At 40.6% G+C, this 26,461-nt stretch overlaps 1 protein-coding gene across 5 annotated transcripts in view; it reads right to left on the bottom strand.

Moving 5' to 3' along the window:
- myo10 (myosin X) overlaps nt 1-26,461 on the bottom strand; it is a 166,105-nt gene that overhangs the window by 70,448 nt on the left and 69,196 nt on the right. For all 5 annotated transcript variants that reach the window (XM_072915215.1, XM_061979123.2, XM_072915216.1 and 2 more), the window contains one exon: nt 19,076-19,174. In XM_072915215.1, coding sequence (XP_072771316.1) covers nt 19,076-19,174 — 99 coding nt within the window. The remainder of the gene's footprint in view (nt 1-19,075; nt 19,175-26,461) is intronic.

Below are 26,461 nucleotides of genomic sequence, written 5' to 3'. Positions count from 1 at the left end.
CCGGTGCGACTTATACTCCGGAGCGACTTATACTCCGAAAAAGACGGTATTTTTTTATGCTGCAGGTTAAGTTCTACATCACATATCGCTCATTTCCTGAAGAAGCAGCTAGCTCGTCAACTGCTAAGTTGCTTACATGCTAACAAGAATAGAATGGACATTAACGTCTTTACCCACCATTACAAACATCATACCTCAATACAAACTTATATAAACACTGAGAAACCAAGTAATTAAATTTTGCCCATATCACCTACAGGCTGTGCTCTCTTAAAACAGATTGATATACATATGTAAAGATGTATACAGGCAAAACCGCATTAAAGAAATAGTCTAAAAGCTTTACAAATTAAAAGAATAGAAGGTAAACATACAGTATTTAGAAGCCAGAACAATATTTAATGTTTCTTTCGCCAAGGAAAGTATATTGTATGTGTGTTGGTCAGTTTATTGTATTTTTAAATGTTTATTAATTTATTTAAACTTTGTTCAGAGACTTTATTGTGTGTATGATTTTTTTTCCATTTTGTTCGGGCTACAGCTATCAATTATTTTAGTAACAGAGTAATCTGTCGATTAGTTTGTTCAATTATTCAAGTAATGAGATAGACACACTTTATGGCCACAATGCATGGTTTAAAGAAAATAGTTGAAATAAACTATACATTTTTATTAGTTACACTTATTAAATGCTTAATTAAAGCAACAGAAAATAAATCAGAGCTTTCTTTTAAGTGTAATTGATTTAGTCGATAAATCGTTGCAGTCCTAAATGTTCATATCATTACAACCCTTTGCACGTCACTGAATAAAATGGACTATCTTGTAGAATTGCTAGCAGACAACGAAAGACTTCTCAGGAGGTCACATGTCAATCACCCAAGTCAAATCCCTCATATGCAACACTAACTTGAGCCCTGACATTTTTCTTTTTAAAGTTTGTAGCTGAAAACTTGTAGAATTGCTAGCAGACAACGAAAGACTTCTCAGGAGGTTACATGTCAATCACCCAAGTCAAATCCCTCATATGCAACACTAACTTGAGCCCTGACATTTTTCTTTTTAAAGTTTGTAGCTGAAAACCAACACTATGATACATTTACATAGGGGCAGATTTAGGATAGAAATAAGATTCGAGGCTTAGCCCAGAAGAGTGATGGATTTAATAGCATGCGCAAAAAGTTGCTGCTCTTTATTTATTTATTTCTGGCTACATAAAAGCATACATAAAGCACTGGAGTAAACTTATAAATTAATATACTTTAATGAAGCAAAAGTTATTATTATCCAAGCTTGTTTGGATTCTTTCTACGTAACTTTGGAAATATATTTGTGTATTTTTATGCAAATTAAACCTAATTAACAATGTCAATTATAAAAAAAATTATCAACAAAGATTTGTTGTCGACTAGTTGCTTAGTAAAATCTTAATTGATGGACTGCCACAAATGTTCATGTTTACACTTGTATTCCTTTAGCTAAACAGTACACAGTACTGGATAAAAAATACTGTTTTCACTGAATGTCATGTTTACAGGACATCTTGCATTTAAAGTATGTTGATTTATTTTTCACAATAGTAATATATGTAGTGTAATAAAGTATAACCAATTGTTTCAAAGTAATTTATGTTTCTTTTGTTACAATTCAATTAACTATAATAGGATTTAAAAATGGGTGAAAAAATCAAGCCGCAGACTTAACATCAAATTCAAATATGTACAGCAGATAATAAGCAATAATCATTTGACTAGTTGACTAATCAGAAAATAATTGCCCACTGGTCGACTATTTACATTAAAACCATTAAAGGGGAACATTATCACCAGACCTATGTAAGCGTCAATATATACCTTGATGTTGCAGAAAAAAGACCATATATTTTTTTAACCGATTTCCGAACTCTAAATGGGTGAATTTTGGCGAATTAAACGCCTTTCTAATATTCGCTCTCGGAGCGATGACGTCACAACGTGGCGTCACATCGGGAAGCAATCCGCCATTTTCTCAAACACCGAGTCAAATCAGCTCTGTTATTTTCCGTTTTTTCGACTGTTTTCCGAACCTTGGAGACATCATGCCTCGTCGGTGTGTTGTCGGAGGGTGTAACAACACGAACAGGGACGGATTCAAGTTGCACCAGTGGCCCAAAGATGCGAAAGTGGCAAGAAATTGGACGTTTGTTCCGCACACTTTACCGACGAAAGCTATGCTACGACAGAGATGGCAAGAATGTGTGGATATCCTGCGACACTCAAAGCAGATGCATTTCCAACGATAAAGTCAAAAGAAATCTGCCGCCAGACCCCCATTGAATCTGCCGGAGTGTGTGAGCAATTCAGGGACAAAGGACATCGGTAGCACGGCAAGCAATGGCGGCAGTTTGTTCCCGCAGACGAGCAAGCTAAACCCCCTATCGACCCTAGCTTCCCTGGCCTGCTGACATCAACTCCAAAACTGGACAGATCAGCTTTCAGGAAAAGAGCGCGGATGAGGGTATGTCTCCAGAATATATTAATTGATGAAAATTGGGCTGTCTGCACTCTCAAAGTGCATGTTGTTGCCAAATGTATTTCATATGCTGTAAACCTAGTTCATAGTTGTTAGTTTCCTTTAATGCCAAACAAACACATACTTTACACTACACTTTCTCCCGTGTAGCTGGCTGTCGTGTCGTTTTCGTCGGTTTCGCTTGCATACGGTTCAAACCGATATGGCTCAATAGCTTCAGTTTCTTCTTCAATTTCGTTTTCGCTACCTGCCTCCACACTACAACCATCCGTTTCAATACATTCGTAATCTGTTGAATCGCTTAAGCTGCTGAAATCCGAGTCTGAATCCGAGCTAATGTTGCTATAGCTTGCTGTTCTTTCCGCCATGTTTGTTTGTGTTGGCTTCACTATGTGAAGTCACAGGAAAATGGACGGGTGGTTAAAATCAGGCACTTTGAAGCTTTTTTAGGGATAGTGCGTGATGGGTAAAATTTTGAAAAAAAACTTCGAAAAATATAATAAGCCACTGGGAACTGATTTTTAATGGTTTTAACCATTCTGAAATTGTGATAATGTTCCCCTTTAACATGCAATCATTTACTTTGTTTGTACCATAACTTTTCTGATAGCAAGTTAACATTTGGTAAACCTGTACAGTAACGTCCAACACTTTTGAAATAAGATTCACAAACCTCAATGATCACACGTTTTATCAGAGCTAGTGTTGTTGTCTGTCGCGGTATTTTTTATTTAAAAAAAACTTCCTATCGTTCATGTTTACAGTCTTTCCATGCTCAGGCAGGCTGCTGCTCAAAAGAGCTTCTTCAGGGAAAGCTCGGGTAGGTTGTGCAGGCTTTTTACGCAGCTGCTGCCTCTCTGTTGGATCCTGGTACTGAAGGTTTTTATTCCTCCTCAAATGTACATTTCAGATTTGAGGCTTTTCAGAAAACATCCAGGGCTTAAACCCTGGTATTCACCCCCTAGCGCTGCCCCTGCATGGACCTGAAATAGAGAAGGAATAAAGGAAGGTAGAAAGCAATCAAATCATCAAGAAAAAAGAAGAAAAGAGTCCAGTGTCAAGTTACCTGTCCACACAGGTAACTTGACCTCTAAGGTAAAACCCCATCTCAGCAGCTGGCAAACGAGCTTGCTCATCATCACCAGTACCTTTTTTTCTACGTCCCGCAAACATTACATCTCCATATGTAACAATGAGTTGCTGTTTGGCCACTTAATTTGGGTTTGTTAAGTTACGCGCAATGTTTGTCCATACGATAACTAAGACAACATGCAAAAACTGGGACAAACTTTTGGTAAAAAACGTTGTCAAAATACAAACTTTATGAAAAGTGGGAGGTACGAAAACCAAGGTACCACTGTCCTTTTAAGAACTTCTCAGACAAGATAGTAGTCCTGGATTATACATCGATTTAAAAATTAGATATTTTTTTGTTGAAGACAAATTTAAAAAAATACAAAAAAAACAAATTTTCCCCATCCTCTTGCTACGGCATATTTTTTGCCAGGAGCTTCTGTAGCTTCTGCCCTCCTCCTGATTTCCTTAGCGTAGATCGGGGGTCAGCAACCCACCGCTCTAGTGGCTCCATGGATCATTTTGAAAAAAGGATTGAAAATGGAAAAAGATGGGGGGGAAATACAAACAAACGCAACAGTTTGTTTACATGTAAAATCTTCCACTCCTTCTTTGTCTCATTTTGTCCACCAAACCTTTTATGTTGTGTGTGAATGCCCAAAGGTGAGCTTTGTTGATGTTATTGACTTGTTGGAGTGCTAATCAGGCATATTTGGTCAGTGCATGACTGCAAGCTAATCAATGCTAACATGCTATTTAGGCTAGCTGTGTGTACATATTGCATCATTATACCTCATTTGTAGGTATATTTGAGTTCATTTAATATCCTTTACTTGTATCCTCTTTGTATATACCGGTAATTTAGTTTTGTATGTCTCATGACACATTATCTGTATGTAATATTGGCTGCATTTCTGATAGTTGTGTGTGTGCCATGTTGTTCCAGACCACAGCAAACATTACTGAGCTTGCCAAAAATGGTAATAAATCTATTAAAAGAAGACAGCCTGCCGTTTCCTTTAACTTGGACACACACATCTATACTTTTGACCATTAAAAGCCAGTCATTTCCAGGAGTTATCTCACCTTCTGAGTAGCCTCTGATTTACTAATGGTTTCTAACGTTGTAAAATTGTGTAGAATAAATATTACATTATAACATTTCTGTCAAGATTTGCTTCAGCCTGCGACACATAGTAATTTTTTACAGTAGGCTATTATAGCTAATATAAACACTTACGTCATGTGTTGCCTTCATTATAAGACTTAAATGCGGCTTTTCATTTTTTTGCGGCTCCAGACAGTTTTGTTTTTTGTATTTTTGGTCCAATTTGGCTTTCAACATTTTGGGTTGCCGACCCCTGGCATAGATTCATAGACCTAGCAACACATTGCTAATGCTAACACAAGTCAGCGAGACGTTTGGCTTGTGGCTTGTGCAGCCCTTTGAGACACTTGTGATTTACGGCTATATAAATAAACATTGATAAACATTGATTGAAAAAAGAAAAGTGTTGTCAGTAGTTTGGTTTCGCGGAAGCAGGCGTGGAACAAATGACTGCACGCTGCAAAGTTTGTTTGAAAAGGGCAGCAAGACAACAAACTTATTCTAGCATCTGAAACAGCATCCAGCTGAGTGCGGGAAATTCAACTCTTTACAAGGCAAACAAGACCGTAACAACCAAAAACTCTGGCTAAGAAGCAGCTTACTGGGGTGGAGTCATTTATACAAGGTACCATGTATGATAAGAAAGAAGCAAAGTGGAAAACAATCACTAAAGCAGTAGCTCTGCACATCGCCAAGATATGTTCATTAAATAAAAGCTTGCGTTTATCCACTTACTGAAACTTTAGTCCTCTCAATATTGTAATTGATTATTTATTTGCATTTCCCATCCATCCATCCATTTTTCTACTGCATGTCCCTCTCAGGGTCACGGGGGGTGATGGAGCCTATCCCAGCTGCACTTGGGCGGAAGGGTGGGGTACAACCTGGAAAGTCGCCACCTCATCGCAGGGTCAACACAGGTATACAGACAACCGTTCACACTCATTCACACTCTAGGGACATTTACAGAAGTATTTTATTCAAGACAGAAGATTTAAGTTTGCACTTTATTAATATCAATCTTGGAGATTTGTATTTATTTGCATGCGATGTGAAATACTAAATTTTTTTGTTTACAGAAGTATTTTATTCAAGACAGAAGTATTGCTTCCCAGAGGAAGCTCTTAATGTAGTTCTTTGAAAATGATTTTATAAACAGTACAATATTAGAATATTGGTAAGAGTAAAATGTAGTTTATGCAGTTTCATTTCAAACTACTGGTTTTTAAACAAGTAAAATAAAAACTTGTTTTGAATGATCTCTGTCATTTGTATTCAATGTTTATTTATATAGCCCTAACTCACAAGTGTTTCAAAGGGCTGCACAAGCCACAACGACATTCTAGGTTCAGATCCCACATCAGGGCAAGGAAAAACTCAACCCCATGGGACAATGAGAAACCTTGGAGAGGACCGCAGATGTGGGGACCCCCCACCCCCTAGGGCAGGGGTCGGCAACCCAAAATGTTGAAAGAGCCATATTGGACCAAAAATACAAAAACAAATCTGTCTGGAGCCGCAAAAAATTAAAAGCCATATTACATACAGATAGTGTGTCATGAGATATAAATTGAATTAAGAAGACTTATAGGAAACTAAATGACCTCAAATATACCTACAAATGAGGCATAATGATGCAATATGTACATATAGCTAGCCTAAATAGCATGTTAGCATAGAGTAGCTTGCAGTCATGCAGTGACCAAATATGTCTGATTAGCACTCCACACAAGTCAATAACATCAACAATAAACTCACCTTTCATGCACAACATTAAGTTTGGTGGACAAAATGAGACAGGAAAAGAAGTGGCATAAAACACGTCCTAGAAAGTCGGAGAAAGTCATACATGTAAACAAACTACGGTGAGTTCAAGGACCACCAAAATTAGCAGGACAAAACGGCGCTTGCCAAATACTCGAATCAGTGAAGCATGTTTAATATAAACAGTGTGCTTTGTAACAATTAGGGAGGTTTGTGTCATGTTTGTCCTCCTACAGAAACCATATTAAAACAAAAAATAGATTTTTTTCCCCTCATCTTTTTCCATTTTTCATACATTTTTGAAAAAGCTCCAGAGAGCCACTAGGGCGGCGCTAAAGAGCCACGGGTTGCCGACCCCTGCCCTAGGGCGACCGGTGCAATGGACGTCGAGTGGATCTAGCATAATATTGTGAGTCCAGTCCAGAGTGGATCTAACATAATAGTGAGTCATTCATTGGTTTCTTGTGGTTAGAGTGTCCACCCTGAGATCGGTAGGTTGTGAATTCAAACCCCGGCCGAGTCATACCAAAGACTGAACACTCAGCATCAAGGGTTGGAATTGGGGGTTAAATCACCAAAATGAATCCCGAGCGCGGCAACCGCTGTTGCTCACTGCTCCCCTCACCTACCAGGGGGTGGAACAAAGGGATGGGTCAAATGCAGAGGGTAATTTCACCACACCTAGTGTGTGTGTGACTATCAGTGGTACTTTAACTTTAAAAAGTAGGTGAAAAAAAAAAATCGCAATCTTAATTTTTGGTGAAAAAAATCAAAGATTTTATTTTTAGGTCATATTGCACAGGCCTAAAAGATAGTCTGATGGTCAAGACCTGAAAGTCCAACGTTTACACCTGTTGTCAAGAAGACGCTGAACTCTTCTTGGTGAGTGTTTACACTACATGGTTCTGGTTTGGGCTCAGCAGGAAGTTCAAGTGCTAAATGTCAGTCCGACGCTAACACACAAGTGAGGCTACGCATGACTTGTGTCAAAAGTCACAACAAAAAAATGTTGTCTAAATGTTGCTCACGCTCGCACAAAGTGAAGCCAGCTTGGGTTGATCTCCCCTGAAGAAAAAGACACCTTTGTCCCAGGAGTCAATTACATCTGCACGCACAGACACACACAGCATCTTCATTGTTGACATTCCAGTTTGAACGTGGCTACAGGGGGAAGTCAGTAAAAGTTGTTAACGAGGCTGAGTGGTCATTTTAATTAAAGCTTTGTTGAGGTCATATCATGACTGACCGCTTGTAAATCTTTAAACAAGCACATCCTGTGTTGACAACACACAAACACACACTAAACACCACTTTAACTTGCCTGATGGTTACATGACCTTTACAGTAAACAACTGACTTCTCTATTCAACAAATTTGTATCTGCCATTAGCTATTCATCCATCTATCTACGTATCTTTGCAGTAATTAGACAGTTGCATGCCTTCTTAGAATTAGTGTGCCGGGTGGCTAATTTCATTGTGTGAGTGTAGATGTGAATTCACTTTCTAGATCGGTGTAAATAAAAACAACAACGTTCATCCGGGCTAATCGGAGTTTCAAATCCGCACCCCCCCCCCCCCAACCTCCCACCTACTTGTCTACTGACTTTGTTTCACACAGATTTACTCATGTAAGCATCTGTCGCTAGGCTTAGCGCAGAGCCCCACAGCTTTGTCTTCTCAGCGCAGACAACTGGAGCAATTAGAAACCGAATTAGGTCCAGGTCTGAGGACGATCTGCCACACTGAGTCAGCATTCTGGCTCGCCTTAACTGCTTGCATGATCAGAACTCCAACTTGTAGACAAAATGACAAAAATGATAACGTCTACACGTGTACTCTTTGGGCTTTCAGGCCTCACTCAACACAACTTTGGCCGGCCTACTGTAGAACGTCCAGACAACTTTACGAGCCACACGGAAATGGAATCATTCAGTCCGCTTGTCTTCAGGAGAGAGGCACAGGTAACATCTTCATCATCAAAAGCAGCAGCTGCTCTTTGAATCACCATTCAATTATCATGGGGGCGGGGCCTATCTGTGACGCCGACACTGAGTCTGTTTGAAATGGTGCACTTGAGAACTTATACATGTAATCTTTCGAGTAGGGTTGTACGGTATACCGGTATTAGTATAGTACCGCGATACTAATGAATCATTCGGTACTATACCGCCTCTGAAAAGTACCGGTCCCCCTCCCCCCCTGTCGTCGTCACGTCATGTCATTGCTGGTTTATGAGCAGACGAGCTTGTTTGGTAGCGCACAATCACGGAGTATTTTCAAACCGACAATGTGTGTAGACAGAAAAGGGTGGATTTACACCTAATATCCACTGTAATGATACCAAGTACAGGAGCGTATCTAATTGATACTACTATGATTATTAAGTCAATACTTTTTGGCATCACATCTTCCTTTGTTTTTTTTAATTTATAGTATGTTTATAAACTCAGGAAATATGTCCCTGGACACATGAGGACTTTGAATATGACCAATGTATGTACCACTGTAATTACCGGACTACAATACTCTTCATTCAATGACTGTAAATTAATGTAAAAACAAGAGTATAAAGAAGTCATACTGTTCCATTACCTATGTTCATACTACTGTCACTACTCAACTGCCAAAAGAACTGTAGACACCTTAATATTTATTACTTCCTATACTATATATACTGTATATACTGTGTATACTGTATATACTGTTATACTATTTGACATTGCACTGATACTGTATGTGACTACTGTACTTTTACTTGTACTGACTTCTACCATAACTACTGGGACTTATTGCGCAACTTATTGTCTTGTAATTATGTACATCAGAGCTATTCAAATTGTTGTATTTTTTGTATTTAGTGTATTAGATTCAGCAACTAGTGTTTGGATCCCACTGTACGCAATATCTGAAGAGCATGGAAAAAAGCATTTCACTGTGGTGTACTCTGCATGTGACGAATAAAACCCTTGAACCTTGAACCTTGTATGATCCTCTAACAAGTTGGTATCGGATTGATACCCAAATTTGTGGTATCATTCAAAACTAATGTACAGCATTCAAACAACAGAAGAATAAATGGTTATTACATTTTAACAGTTAAAAGAGAAAGTAAGCAGATATTAACAGTAAATGAACAAACAGATTAATAATTAATTTTCTACCACTTGTCCTCAATAATTTTGACAAAATAATGAAATGGAAAAGTACAAAATATGTTACTGCATATGTTAGCAGACTAAATTAGGAGCCTTTGTTTACTTACTATTAAAAGACAAGTTGTCTAGTATGTTCACTATTTTATTTAAGGACAAACTTGCAATAAGAAACATATGTTTAATGTACCCTAAGATTTGTTGCCAAAATAAAGCCAATAATGCAATTTTCTTTGGTGCCCTTTATTTAGAAAAGTATGGAAAAGTACCGAAAAGTATCGAAATAATTTTAGCGCCGGTACCAAAATATTGGTATCGGGACAACACTACTTTCGAGTAATTAAGTGTGTTCACTCTAAGAACTACAGCAAATTCAAAATTAGAATGTAATTCTTCATTAAAAGGAAAGAAGAAGTGGGTAAATATTGTAATCGGTTCCACAGTAATGATCAAAATGATCACAGTATACTCACTGAAGTGGACTGCAGCTATAGGCCTGGGTCGAAAATAGATCAATTAATAGAACGATAAATGAAAAAGAACTTGATAACTTTTCCGACATCGATAAATTGCTGTGTCCGAGTGGAGGCGGGACTGCTAGCTTTCGACAGCGACAGAGCTTTGCTATTTGTTACTAAGGCCCCTTCTACACTAAGCCGACTAAGGTTATCCAGGCTATATCCCACCTAACCTTATCCTTGTCCACACACACACACACACACACACACACACACACACACACACACACACACACACACACACACACACACACACACACACACACACACAATACTACCGTTTAAGACCCTCTCCACCAGAGGTGTGGACTCGAGTCACATGACTTGGACTCGAGTCAGACTCGAGTCATGAATTTGATGACTTTAGACTCGACTTGACAAAATGTAAAAAGACTTGCAACTCGACTTAGACTTTAACATCAATGACTTGTGACTTCACTTGGACTTGAGCCTTTTGAATTGACATGACTTGACATGACTTGCTACTTTCCCCAAAACCCAAAGATGAAAAAGTTATTCGGGAGCGCTCCGTATTTTTCATTGTGTACTTGTCTATCAGCGTTGCGTGTGTCAGCTGGTGTGGTCTCAGTACAACAGCCAATCAAATTAGATCTACTTTGTTTTCATCACACAGCATTCATCCAATCAAATTGCAGGACAACCAACGAAGAAGACATGTCCAAACCACACGCCAGTGAACAAAAAATGATACCTAAAATAATTTTGTTTGGGTATAAAAATTACAAGGTGGTCAACACAAAACGGTTTGCAGTATGCAACGCATGCGGTTCGAAAATTACTGATGGAGAGGCAACAACTTCCAACTTCGTCCGGCATTTGAAGTTGCACAAAGAACGGTAAGTTTTGAATGTAAGATAACGTTTATTGGCTAAGTAACGTGACTTTTATTTGCTGTGTAGTTAAATCAGTGAGGCTGTAAACTCACTGCTAACGTTATAACGTTATTGCAAACACGGGAATCTGTTGCAGTTCACTACCTTATTCATACTTTTTGTTCAGTGATTTTTTTCAAGCAGGGTTACGTTAGTCAATATATCACACGTAACGTTAGACGGCGGTCAGCAGCACCGCGTATTTTAGCCACCTAAAAAAAGACAAAAATAGTAAAATAAAGGTCAGTTAAAATGTATACTATATTATGAATATGTGTACCGTTTTAGCTAGCTTTCTGACATACTGTTGGTTGTTTACCTCAGTGGTCCCCAACCACCGGGCCACGGCCCGGTACTGGTCCGTGGATCGATTGGTATCGGGCCGCACAAGAAAAAAAAAATTGTTTCTTTCTTTTTTTAATTAAATCAACATAAAAAACACAAGATACACTTACAAGTAGTGCACCAACCCAAAACAACTCTCTCCCCCCTTTTGTTCTGGGCATTGAACATGAAGACTCTTCCTTCACTGTTCCGAGTGGCCATGAGAATCTTGGCAGTGCCTGCCTCCAGTGCTCCAGTGGAGCGAGTTTTCAGCCATGGTGGCATCATACTACGCCCCCATCGTGCACAAATTACTGACAGACTCTTGGCTAATTTGGTCTTTTGCAAATGCAATGCAGCATAGGGCCCTGACATATAAAAAGTACAACTTTTTTGTTATGTTCACGTATATGTCATGTTTTTTCAATGTTAACACTTTTGTACAAATAATTACATTTGCACTTTATTTTTCAATGTGTTTGTTCTGTAAAGGAATGAGTTAATGTTTAAAATGACTGGTTAATAGTGCTATTATAAAGTGCAATGTCAGCACAATTTTCTTTCCTGCAATTTAAAATGCACTTGTTTTAATAAATAAATACAGCGTTTGAAAAGCATACACAATCTGTGTTAATATATTAGTCTGTGGTTAAAAGGACTTGAAAGGACTCGAAACTCAAAATGCCGGACTTAGGACTTGACTTGAGACTTTCCAGTCTTGACTTTGGACTTGACTCGGGGCTTGCCTGTCTTGACTCGGGACTTGACTCGGACTTGAGGGCAAAGACTTGAGACTTACAAAACAATGACTTGGTCCCACCTCTGCCCTCCACCCTCCGTCTGCCGGCGAACTGCGACCCAGTACGCATGCGCGGAGAAAAATGCGCGCGTCGTAGTCACCTCTGACCTTATGTTTCAAGGTAGCCTACTCTTCTTCTTCTTTTAACAGTAAACCTTGCTTGCCTCACCATCAGCAGCTGTTAGACTATTGTAGTGAATCACACCTGAGCCATCATACATGAATCATATCTTTAATGGACGTGTGAAAGTAAACAATGTGATGAAGAACATTTTACAACAATCGATCTAGATATCTGGTTAGGACACTCTGCTTGTAGGCTGAAATTGGCGGTCGTACTTGACAGCTGCAACCACTTCAAGGCTTCACAATAGTTATGGAGTACAAAACTAGACGTTGAGTAATCGCTCGACATACATCGCGGACAATAACTGTTAGTCTGCTTTGCCAGTCCAAATGCATTCGCTGTTAACTCCCACGTCCACGGAGCCCGCATTCTCGTTGTCTCCCCTTACGACAAATACACAAAGTTTTTCGCTAAGTAGAATCACAGCTGACCTGGACATTTGAAAGTTCTCTTGTCGTTCCTCTGGCACAACACACTCGTTGACAAACATCCCACCATTCTGCCGTTCTTCCAGGCCTTATCCAAAACAGTCGCTCAACTGCTGTGTTGCCGTCTGAGATGTGTTGTATCGAAATAGCTGCAATCCCGCGGTATGTGTTGTATCCGAAATAGCTGCAATCGTGCATTACGATGCCGCTTGTTATGAAGCTGGCTGTGGCGCATTCTTTCTGACGTCACTTCCTGTGTGGGCAGCGGTCTTTCTGGCGTCACTTCTTCTCCGAACTCAGTTTGGAAACGATCGATGAGTCCATACAAAGCTAAGAGTCGGATATTCAAGAAATACACGGTGCACTTACCCGTGTAAAAAATTATCCAAGGAGGGGAACCTTAAACGATGATTTAGTGTGGCTGACACAAGGTTTAGGCTAAATAATTATTCGTTTAAGGAGTTATCCGGTTTAATGTAGACAGGGCCTAAGAAACACTGCATGATAACAATAATCATGAGGCAAAAGATGATTGCAAAGTTAAATGTTCCGTTGAGGGAATATTTCAACTTCACAACAAATGAGCAAGATTAGCCTATCAACTCGGACGAATTTGTTGGAAAGTGATGAAAAAAAAAGACCCAGTTTTTCAACTGGGGAAGAAAACTGCACTTCAAAATGTTCCATATGTATTTAAGTGCAAGGGGCACTGTACTTTTTTTATTTTTATTTTGTCTATCATTCACAATCATTATGAGGGACAAAAACAAACATGTTTTTTGCAGGTTTTCTGGGTTTTTAAAAATAAATAATTGTTGCGGCTATCGGGAGTCCCCTGTGTTCCCTTAAGCCCCCTCAAACAACTACAAAAACCAACATCAATGTTGTATATGCACATCATTTTAAGTATTACCGGGACTTTTTTTTCCTGTGCGCATTTATTTAAGTGCACATGGCAACATACTCCCTACTTACGGCAACGAAAGCCTGTGTTTGTTAAAAATGGCAAACCTTGAAATACACAAATATTTTTGTACAAATGAGGAATCTCAACCTTATCTTTTTTAACCTGAATATACAGATGATGAACAACTGGTTATAGAAGCTGAGCGAGCACAAAGAAGGTGAAAGGCTGGAACAGACAAGCATCATCAGTCGAGAGAGAGTCGGGATCAACGTGACTTGGTGGTGAAAATGTGGAGCTTGGAGACAAACTATGGCGACTGCACTGAGTGGCACAAAATGTTATTATGGATGGAAAGGCTTAATGTATCAAGGATACGATCACAACGAAAGACAAATGCTTTACAACGGCTAACAAACCTTGCAGTGGCACAAACTTTTTTCCACCTTCCCAAACTCTACTGAAATGGTCCACAGTCAGCTACACCAAACAGACAATTGTTCGCAGAGTAAGCCACTATAATATTGATCATGAGACATGCAGCACATCACGCTTGTTATTACAGCTCTGTTTAAACAAAACATGAAATGTGGGTAGAGCTGAGCGATATATTGAGTTTAAACGATTTATCGATCTATTTTTGAACAAGATATGAATTAGGAAAATATCGTAATATCGATATAATTTATTTCTCATTAAAATGACCAAACGCCGCTTATTTGTTGTGTTCCTTGTTCTCCCTCGCTCCCCTCCACGGGCTACTAAACCCCTCCCCTTCCTCCTTCCAAGACGTGCTTGCACGTATAAGAACATCCATGATTGGTTGATTGTTTACTATGATGAGTCACGATTGGTTGAGATTAGGCCAATCAGAGGCAACATAGGGTGGCTAATGGAGCCAGGTAGGAAAATCCCAATAGACGACGAAAGAGTTGTAAAAGAGAAGAGGGAATTTTCAAGCGGGCGATTTATATATTAAAAAAAAACTAGTGGAAGATGGCAGAGGGATTCTCTTCCTTAGATTTTTCCTTTAGCGATGTAGACCACGTTCAGGAAACCCACAATGCATCTACTTAGCCACATTTGGACAAATGTATGCGTCTGGATAAAACAATGGCCAACATTTTAGTTGTTTACCATGTAAGCCCAAATCAAAACTGCTCTCGACGTGGAAGACATGGAATACACATTTGAGAACACACGTGATTGTGGACATGTGATGACTTTTGCTACAGTATAGCCTGTCTAAATGCTACATTTCATTTTCATTGGTGTTTTACAACAAGACAGTAGCTGACATTTTGTTTATTTTTTCTACTCTTTATATTTTGACATTGAATAGTTGAATCATTTTGAAACAAACAACAAGATCATAGTCACACAATTAAGTCAAGTCACTTACTTGGCGCTGATCACAGACGTGTGGTCTGGTAGGACCACAGAACCGTACGTGTGTGACAGTCCATTACATCGTCGACTGGGAATTAAAAAGTGCCTGCCTGCAAATTTATTTTTTATCGGAGTTTGATACATTTTGTATCATTTGCACAGCTATGTTATTTATTTTATGTAGAAAGAATATGTTTCTATTTTATTTATACATTCTTTGTTTTTCTATTTTATTTATGGTATGTAATTCTGTGCTACTTAAACATTTTATTTTCTGTGCTGCTAATACCCATCTTGACTAACTGGGTTAATAAAAGTGCCACTAACTGTTTATAGTACATTTGTCATTCACTTCAATTTCAGTGAATCTCGCTCAAAAATATATATCTTTATATAAATATTTTCACCGGAAAATATATCGAGATAGATATCGAATATCGGGTTTAAGTAAAAATATATCGAGATATCATTTTTCGTCCATATCGCCCAGCCCTAAATGTGGGCTAATACTTTACAAATACCGTATTTTCCGCACTATAAGGCGCACCTAAAAACCACAAATTTTCTCAAAAGCTGACAGTGCGCCTTATAACCCGGTGCGCTTTATTACGATTCATTTTCATAAAGTTTCGATCTCGCAACTTCGGTAAACAGCCGCCATCTTTTTTCCCGGTAGAACAGGAAGCGCTTCTTCTTCTACGCAAGCAACCGCCAAGGAAAGCACCCGCCCCCATAGAACAGGAAGCGCTTCTTCTTCTACTGTAAGCAACCACCCGCCCCCGGAAGAAGAAGAAAAAACGCGCGGATATCACCGTACGTTTCATTTCCTGTTTACATCTGTAAAGACCACAAAATGGCTCCTACTAAGTGACAAGGATCCGGTTCATAAAAAGACGCAATCTCTCCATCCGCACACGGATTACTACCGTATTTCACAGCAACTGATATTCCTGTGAACCGCACTGTGGAACGGGAGCACGTACGGTGAATATTCGCACCACAGGGAATGAGAAGTCATCCTTCACTGTGGTTCTAGCTTGCCATGCTAACTTCCACCCATGGTGATATTCAAAAGGAAGACCTTGCCAAAAGAGACCTTTCCAGCCGGCGTCATCATAAAAGCTAACTCGAAGGGATGGATGGATGAAGAAAAGATGAGCGAGTGGTTAAGGGAAGTTTACGCGAAGAGGCCGGGTGGCTTTTTTCACACAGCTCCGTCCATGTTGATATACGACTCTATGCGCGCCCACATCACAGATGGTGTCAAAAAACAAGTGAAGCACACAAATACAACACTCGCCGTCATTCCGGGTGGATTAACCAAAGAACTCCAACCGCTGGATATTGGTGTCAACAGGGCATTCAAATCACGACTGCGAACGGCGTGGGAACAATGGATGACCGAAGGCGAACACACCTTCACTAAGACGGGCAGACAGCGCCGGACGACATACACCAACATTTGCCAGTGGATCGTAAATGCCTGGGCAGATATTTCGGTCACAACTGTGGTCCGAGCTTTCCGGAAGGCAGGATTCACAGAACTACTGGACAACAACAGCGACACTGACTCCGATGACTTCGACGAGACGGAACCGGCCATTTTGGATCCCACGCTTGCGCAACTTTTCAATTCGGACACCGAAGACGAAGAATTCGAAGGATTTACGAATGAAGAATAACTTCAGAAGGTGAGCGCTATGTTTATTTTGTGTGTTGTGACATTAACGTTCGAGCAACATTATGTTGCTATTGCTCTACACCATTTTGAATTTTACTATGTTTGTGATTGCACATTTGCGTACATTTTGGGACAGAGTTGTTAGAACGCTGGTTTTCAATATATTATTAAAGTTTGACTGAACTATCTGACTGTTTTTTTGACATTCCCTTTAGCGCAGCGTAGGCGCGGCTTATAATCCGGGGCGGCTTATTGGTGGACAAAGTTATGAAATATGTAATTCATTGAAGGTGCGGCTAATAATCCGGTGCGCCTTATAGTGCGGAAAATACGGTATACAGTTCCTCAGTGTTCGCTCTTACAATAACAATGTAGCTACAGCTTGGTTATCATACAGGTTATGATATAAGATATTGTTGGCAAATGGTAATCAATGCTCATGAAAAATAAAAGGGTCGCTTGCATCATTTCTATGTTATGATTACTTTATTAATTTGGTCTCCAAATAATGTTGACAATAATATAGTTTTTTCGGCAATCATTTGTGGGACAATTTATCGTCCAGCAAAATGTATTATCGCTCCAGGACTACCTAGTATTACCATTTGAGTGGCAGCATAAAACTCAATTCAACTGTCATGGCTGACTTTACACTAAGCAGTTGTTAGGTAACAGCTTGATGTTGGATTGAATCAGGCCCCTTCTACACTAAACTGGCTAAGGTTATCCAGGGTGAATCCCACCTAACCTAATCCTTGTCCACACACACACACAATGGTCGTTTAAGACCCCCCCGTCCGCCAGTGCAACGCGACCTAGTGCGCCTGCGCACCTCCAGTGTTGCTTTGTGTGCAAGTTTTTGGCGTCACTTTCTCTCCGAACTCAGTTTGTAAACGATCAATGAGTCCATATTATTTCCAGGAAATGTGCTGCTTTTGTTGATCCACATCTTCTTTGTCAGATTGTTAAGAGTTTAGTCTTGTGTCATCTGGACTATTGTTCTACAGTCTGGGCGTCTGCTGCAAGTGGTGAGATCAGTAAGCTCCAGATTGTCCAGAATAGGGCAGCAAGGCTGGTTCTTGGTTGTTCACTAAGAACCAATGTGAACCAAATGCATGCTTCTCTTTCCTGGCTAACAGTGCAGAACAGGTTGTCAGCTAATACTCTTATATTGTCCAAATCAGTAACCAGTAGTAAAACTCCTGCTTTTCTCATGGCCCAAATAGTTCACAGTAGCACTATACATAATCATAATACCAGGGCGTCCAGTGAGGGGCATTTTGTACTCCCTCGTCCCAGGAAGAATGCTTTGCGGAAATCTTTTATTTATAGATCTTTATCGCTCTGGAATAACCTGCCTCAAATTCTCACCGGCATTGAAAGTAAACAGATTTTTAAAAAGAAAGTAATATTTTATCTGAGTCTTTAAATTAGTTTGCTCGTTGATGATTTGTTTGGTTTTATATCGTGTAGTTATATTTATATGGTCATTATTATTCTGTGACTGTAAATTGTTTGCCTGTTTTCTTATTGATGCTTTTATTTTTTTCTGTATTGTGTAATTATAATTATATGCTTTTACTTCTAATTGTATTGAATTGTGGACCACAGGAAGACTAGTGGGTTGTTGAGGCAACCAGCTAATGGGGATCCTTAATAAAAATAAAAATCAAATCATACAAAGCTATGAGCCGGAGATTCAAGAAATACACGGCGCACTTACCCGTGTAAAAAATTGTCCGAGGAGAGGGACCTTCAACGATAGTTTAGTGTGGCTGAAACGGGGCTTAGGCTAAATAATTATTCGTTTAAGGTGTTATCCGGCTTAGTGTAGACATAGCCTCAGCAGTTGTTCGCTAACAGTTTGATGTTGGATTGAATCAGACATTACCTATTAACATTTTCAATACACATCAAATGACCTTCAACTCCCAACACTGGTGTTGTCCCTGTATGACCAAATTAGCACATTGGCATGCTCGCCTGAAGAAAAACACTATCACAGAGGTGCGAGTGCGCGACCCAGCATGATGCTTGACATAGTGTGTGTTCTGACACGGCGTGAAACTATGATGACTTGACTTGCTGTTTGGAATCCAAACTTCAAAAGACCTTAGCAAGCCACCTGGGTGGAGCCTGACGCCTTAAAAGGAAACTCTTGCACCCCAAGTGTTCTGTTTTTTTATGAACTGAGTGACAATTTATTTTTGACCTGCGTCACCTGGTCTTCATCTGGTTGTTTTGGCAACATGCGGATCGAGCGGAATGTGTGCTGCTCTGTGATTGGCTGAAGTGAAGCGTTTGGGTCAAACAATGTTGGTGAACTTCTCAGCAAAAGACAAGCTAGCTTTAGCACCGGAAGAGGGAGGAGTACGGTACAAGAAGGAAAAGGGGTCCTCACCTGGCCGTAGTCCGTGGCGAAGACGACCACACCGCCTGAGCAGGAGGACACGATGCTTGGAAGATACTGCTCGTCCTCATGAAGCCACACACGCTCGCCCTGCACACAAAGACCAACGTCATATGCCAGCAAAGACTACAAATACACTTACATTCTAAATGTGTAGAAGATTTTAGTTATAATATATGGATCACAACCAGAACTTTCTATATACCGTATTTTCCGGACCATAGGGCGCACCGGATTATAAGGCGTACTGCCGATGAGCGTGTCTAGTCAGGTTTTTCTTCATACAAAAGGCGCACCGGATTATAAGGCGCATTAAAGGGGTCATATTATATATATTTTTCTAAATTGAAAACACTTCCTTCTGGTCTACATAACATGTAATGGTGGTTACCGTATTTCCTTGAAATAGCGCCCGGGCTGTAATTAATTTAAAACCTCTTCTCACTCCGGCGCTTACCAAAGGCATGCGGTAAATTTAGGCATGCGGTAATTAATTTAAAACCTCTTCTCACTCCGGCGCTTACCAAAGGCATGCGGTAAATTTAGGCATGTGCTTATAAATTTGAGTGTGATGTAAGGATACCATCATGACATCGCTTAATGCCGCAATAAAATTTAAAGCACAATGAATCATCCCGGGAGTTCTTTTTGTTTGGGTCTGAAAAGGCAATTAAAATAACATTATTACCGCCTGTTAGCAGGTTTTCTTAGCTCATGATTTGTTTCTGAAATGTTACTCGCACAACTGCATCAAAATGACTCATATTTGACACACGCAGCTATATTAATAAAACATTTTTTCAAAATAAAGCGCTTTGAAAGACGCAACTCCAACAACAAAAAGTCAGCTCTCCACCACTACAAACTAACACAATATTAATAATAAGAATTGCAATTATATAAAACGTAGTAGGTACGTGACTTACTCGGCGGTAATTCTAGTCATACGCTAATTATTTTGCGAAACGAGTTTGATCCGGCGGTAATTCTAGGCACATGCTATTTATTTTGCGAAACGAGTTTGACCCGGCGGTAATTCTAGGCATGCGCTAATTATTTTGCGAAACGAGTTTGACCCGGCGGTAATTCTGACCCGGTGGTAATTCTAGTCATACGCTAATTATTTTGCGAAATGAGTTTGACCCGGCGGTAATTCTAGGCACATGCTATTTATTTTGCGAAACGAGTTTGACCCGGCGGTAATTCAAGGCATGCGCTAATTATTTTGCGAAACGAGTTTGACCCGGCGGTAATTCAAGGCATGCGCTAATTATTTTGCGAAACGAGTTTGACCCGGCGGTAAATCGAGGCATGCGCATACTATATACCCGGCGGCAATTCAAGGAAATATGGTATTTTGTAAAAATGTTGCATAGATTGTTTTACAGACCATCTTCAAGTCGCTTTCTGACAGTCGCTTCAGGATGCGCCGTTTCGTTTGCCGTCTTATTTACGTGGCTCACTTTCGACAGCATCTTCTCCCCGTCATCTTTGTTGTAGCGGTGTAGCGTGCAAGGACGGGAGTTGAAGAAGTGTCAAAAGATGGAGCTAAATGTTTTAATGACATTCAGACTTTACTTAAATCAACAATGGAGCAGCATCTTCTCATCCGTGGCTCACTAATGCAACGCCGAAAATGTGTCTCGTGAAAAACCGTCCGACCGGAACTCTCTAATAACTAAAGTTCCGTGGGTGAAATATGTAAACCCACTACACTGGTAGTTTTTAGCGCTTCCATAGCGAGATATAAGTTAGAACTTTGCGCTACTTTATATTAGAAATGGCAACAGCAGAGGATGAATACCCCATAACAAGAAGATAGTGAAAAAGAAGAAGCTTATCGACTACGGCATCGGCACGGACTACTACAGTGGCGGACGTGCGCAAATTTTCAGGACTTATGCAGATCTCAAATACAGATCAGCAGGTACCAGACGGTAAGAAAAGTTGATTTTGCATAATTTTGTGAAACAAAACGCCAGATAATATGTCTGCTAATGGGTGCCATTTTGCGGTCCTTATACACACACACACCATAGTAATACTTGTACCCCTGACTACGGTAGCCGTAAAGGGCCGACAATCCATCAAGCGGTGCGGCTTTAAAGTCATACTAAAACATTTTGACAGATTTTTGCCTGCCGTGTGTAATGTTCTTTATTTTCAATAGAACATTTAAAGTTTTGGTGTTGTTTACTGGTGTCATATTGCGGTCTATATGTATCTCTTATGTGTGACTACCATCTACTGGTCACACTTATCATTAAACCATGTACTTCGAGGTCGGTAAGCACAACCAGAATTATTCCGTACATTAGGCACACAGGGTTATAAGGCGCACTGTCGATTTTTTAGAAAATTTAAGAATTTTAAGTGCACCTTATAGTCCGAAAAATACGGTAGTTCAAATATGTACACAAAATGAACGTCAGTTTATTCTGAGAGATCTTTGACCGCCCTATCTGTCTGCCTCACAGACATCATGGAGAAAACACACGCACACACACCCACTGGGGACAGAATTGTGCTATTTGGGAGTAAAGTCCATCATGTCTGCCCAGGAGAAGGGGTGGGGGGGAGATTGCGGAACTTGATAGCATTAAGAAGAAAACCTTGCGCACACAAAGGAAGCGTGGCATTGTCACGTGCACACAAAGATGGCGTGTGCGACCACATGCACAATCCTCATGTGCACGAGCAAGAAGAGCGGCAACAGGAGAAGATGGGTCGGGGGTCTACCCCTCCCCCTGGCACACTTTCTAGATCTCCGCGCGCACACACACACGCACCCTTATTCTTTGTCTACAACATGTGCCCCCTCAGCCCCTCCAGGGGGAATCCAGCCGCAACACACTGTCTTATTGTGTACTCTTAATTCAGTCCTAGCGCAACAACCTAAACCTCTGCAACATGATCTCTCCAAGGTTATCTGTGAAAATAAAGGGATGTGTCCTCAATTTGCGTCAGTACACTTCAAAAAGTACACTGTACAGCAGGGGTCTCAAACCCAATTTACCCGGGGGCCACTGGAGGCAGAATCTGGTAAGGCTGGGCCTGCATCAAGTGTTCCACAAGAAAAGCTTTGTTAAAAAAGTTCCAATCTTCTCAGATGTCTTTACTAACTTAAAATAAGATAAAGAAATAAGCAAATGCACGGAGAACGTAATTTCCGCTTCTTTTTCCTGCAACAGCAGCACGACTGGGAACAGCCAGGCAGCAGTCTTTTTTTTGCGCTTGATGTTCATGTTTTTTATTAAGACATGAACACACTATTTTAGATGGTGGAAAGTACCGGGATAGCGAGCGCAAAATGGCGACTGTTATCCGCAGTGCTGTTACAGGAAAAAGGAGCGGAAATGACGCCGTGCTGTTGTTGTTGTAAACGTAGTCATGGAAACAAAAATAAAACTAATGACATCATATAGAAATATATGCAGTGTTCATCGTAGGAGGTAATGCAAATAGCCTGATGCAAATAATTAAAAAAAGAGACACAAATAACGGTGCAATCCTATAATAGGTTCAGGTATCGGGGACTGTTATTTCAGACGGACAGGCGTCGCTATGTGACTGCAGACTACATTTAGGCCCCGTTTACATTAAAACGGATAAGGTTATCCAGGGTAAATCACACCTAACCTTATTTGTCCACACACACACACACAACAATGCCACAGTTAAGACACCCGTCCCCCTTCGTCCGCCGGCGCAACGCGACCTAGTACGCATGCGCGGAAAAAGCACACGTCATAGTCTTCTCCAGAGTTGCTTTGTGTGCAAGTTCTTAAATTTAACTAATCTGAACAATATCCAGTGTTGTGGTATTTAAATTAACTGGAATCCAGTGTGCTGTGGGGCCCTATTGTAGTGAATAACACCTGAGACATCATAAATTAATCAAATCTTTATTAGACACGTAAACAATGTGATAAAGAACATTTTACATCAATCAAAGTAGGGATCGAGATATCAGGTCAGGACACTCCTCACTCTTTTGCCTTCACCTTCATTGTCCATTCGTTTTTGGTGACTATATATACTCTGGACCTAGACGTTGAGTCAGCGACATACATGGCGGACAATAACTGATACAGTCTGCTTTGCCAGTCCAAATGCATTCGCTGTTTTCCGTAGTTTTCCCTCGTCTTCCCTCGACGGCCAGGTAATACAAAGCACACGCTACCTTTTTTCAATCACATCCACGGGAGCTCACATTCTCGTTGACTCTCCTTGGACAAATGGACAACGTTTTTCGCTAAGTAGAATCACAGCTGACATTGGAAAGTTCTCTTGCCGTCTGAGAAGTGTTGTATCCCAAATAGCTGCAATCGCTTTCTCTTAAGGTATTCATGTGTGATTTCCACAAGCGTCTGTACATATAGAAGAAGGAGAAACATGACTCTGCATGACTCGCCTTCTTATTTCCAGTGGTTAGCCCTGAGTTACGAAACCGCTTTATTTTGAAGCTGGCTGTGGCGAGTTCTTTCTGGCGTCACTTCCTCTCCGAACTCAGTTTGTAAACGATCAATGAGTCCATACAAAGCTAAGTGCCGGAGATTCAGGAAATACATGGCGCACTTAGCCGTTTAAAAATTTGTCCGAGGAGGGGGAACCTTCAAAGATAGACCAGTGTGGCTGAAACGGGGCTTAGGCTAAATAATTATTTGTTTAAGGGGTTATCCGGCTTAGTGTAGACATAGCCTCAGCAGTTGTTCGATAACAAGCGCTGGTTTAGTGTGGCTGAAACGGGGCTTAGACTAAATAATTATTCGTTTAAGGTGTTAAACGACTTAGTGTAGACATGGCCTTAGTTCCTTACTTTTCTTTTATCCCACTGCGTACACATTTCTTGATTTAATTTGTCAGAGAGAGAGACATAACTATGTATATTGTCCCGCTGGGCAGCGACCTAAAAAACTTTTTGAAAGTGTTATGAACGCAGCGCGCTGGGACGAATGTCCCTGTGTGAACAATAGAAACGAGGCAGCCAGCCAGGCATGGAAGAAAACTTTCCATAGCAACGCTACTGTAACTTTAACTCACTGAGAAATTGTTTTCCGCTTGCATCAATGTCCCGCCCCGAGATCCATATACCCATCTGTGATTGGTAGGTTCGTTCAGTGTCAAGCGCCATTCATATAAAACTTGCGGGCCACGCTAAAATTAAACTTTCATATTAAGGCGGGGGCCACAAAATATGTCTGTGAATAAGGGCCACAACTTTGAGACCCCTGCGGTGCACTGAGTGTGTTAAACATTGACCGCGTAGTACTGTCCAAAATCTGTTACATGTCATGCACTTACCTAAATTACCAAAACTGCAATATTGATTTTATTTTATTTTTAGAAATATTTGTCCCCAGAGGGCAATTATTTTTTTCAGTTCAACCCGTCCAAACAGAGGTAGACAGAACAGGAATACCGATGGGTCGCCACAAGAGCAGTGCCCAAACACCAGGGAGTAAAACGGGTGAAGTGTATTGCCCAAGGACACGACAGCCGTGACTGGGATGCCGAAGGCGGGATTTGAACCAGGAACCCTCAAGTTGCTGGACGGAGTCCCTCCCCTTCTGTATGTAGCCAATAATGTCAGCGGACTATTGAGGGTGGCAAGTGTCCATCACTGACAGTACATACTTTTCAGAATGAACACACTTACCGGTATGTACTTAAAAAATTAAGTGTACGTACACAAGTGCACTAATTGAGACACAGTGTGAGTGTGCTCATGCGAGTTGATGACCGTGAGAACATTCCACTGCAGGGGTGTCAAACGTAAGGCCCGAGGGCCGGGTCAGGCCCGCGAACAGGTTTTATCCGGCCCGCGGGATGAGTTTGCTAAGTATAAAAATGAACCTGAAATTCTGTAATGAAAGAAACTGCTGTTCTAAATGTGTCCACTGGATGTCGCAATAACAATTTTGTAGATGATGCTACATATTTACAAAATAAACCACATGTTGTTCGTACATCAGTCGAGGAAAATGATCAAACTACATAAATAACATACTCTGATTTGATTTTTTATATAATTTTTTTGTTCTTGATAGATTGAAAATTAACACCAATGAGTTGACTGATGAACGTTATCACAATTTATTCAGAAAATATAAATACCGACAAATAAAGATAGAATACTATTAACCGCAACATGCAAGTGTAAAAAAAAAAAAAACAATATTATGATTTGTACATTTTCATAATGTGCTTGCTCTATTTTTAAACAAAGAAAACAATCTGAAGTTGTCTTTATTTTTAAGTTATCGTGCCGTGATTTTACCAGTCCGGCCTACTCGGGAGTAGATTTTTTTCTATGTGGCCCCCGATCTAAAATGAGTTTGACACCCCTCTTCTAGTGGGTTTAGTCATGATGTTTGAGAACATTTCAGTGGGTTTAGTCATGATGTTTGGTCTGGTTGTCTCCTGCTTGACGAAGTTCGCGGCAGGAGGTCCAGAGGGGGCGCTGGCGGCGGGGCGGGGGTCTGGGTGTTAGGAATGAGCAGCTGTCTGGCTTCCTCTTCGGCGGCCACAAACGCTCTCTTGTGTCTTGTGAGCAGCGCTGTGCTTGCCGCCAACAGGAAGCGTTTTGTTGTTGTTGTTGTTGTCTGCAGCACTCGGCTAGCAGCACAACGCCAAAGTCTGATCCTTCAGATGACCTTAGACCTTGTCTGCAGCAGTGTTGCAGCTGTAAGGTCAACAACAGCTTCTTGGTGAACTTTTTCTTCTGCTTCGCTTTAACGTTCCAAGCACAAATATGACCTTTGACTCCGGCCTCTTCTAATATCTTGTCAGAGAACATCAACAATCTACAGAACCAACTTTCCTTTACACCGGACACACTAACCCAATCGCCTTATTGATCCGTTTGATGATTAACTTTTTAAACGGAGTGTTGACCGTCCTATTCAACCCAGGTGTGTATGCGTCTGGTCCTTGTCTCGCCAATGCGCAGCCAGAAGCATTTCAAAATAAAAGTGCAGCCAAGTGAGTCTGATGTCTTAACTTGAAAAGCAAACAGGAAGTGGCGACTCTGAAGCTTCACCAGCCAAACAAAGAAGCAAACCAATCAACAACAAGCAATATGAAGTATTACACAAAGGGTCAACAGTCTGGAAAACACACACACACACACACACACACACACACACACACACACACACACACACACACACACACACACACACACAACATCAACAGTGAGCCTAAAAACAGTGATATATTGAGCAGATATCAAAAAAAGAAAGAAAAAGAACGGTGACCACATGTTTAACACATCAGTGTTTGGAGAGGGGCTTGCAGGGTGTGGGAGGGGACTTGAGGGGCTGGTGTGTCTTACACAAGCTCCCATAACCACTATACGAACGTTACAGGTTACAT

This window comes from Nerophis lumbriciformis, linkage group LG19, assembly GCF_033978685.3.
Source record: "Nerophis lumbriciformis linkage group LG19, RoL_Nlum_v2.1, whole genome shotgun sequence".
NCBI lineage: Eukaryota > Metazoa > Chordata > Actinopteri > Syngnathiformes > Syngnathidae > Nerophis > Nerophis lumbriciformis.
Note: the sequence above shows the minus strand (reverse complement) of the source record. Positions and strands in the feature narration are given on the sequence as shown.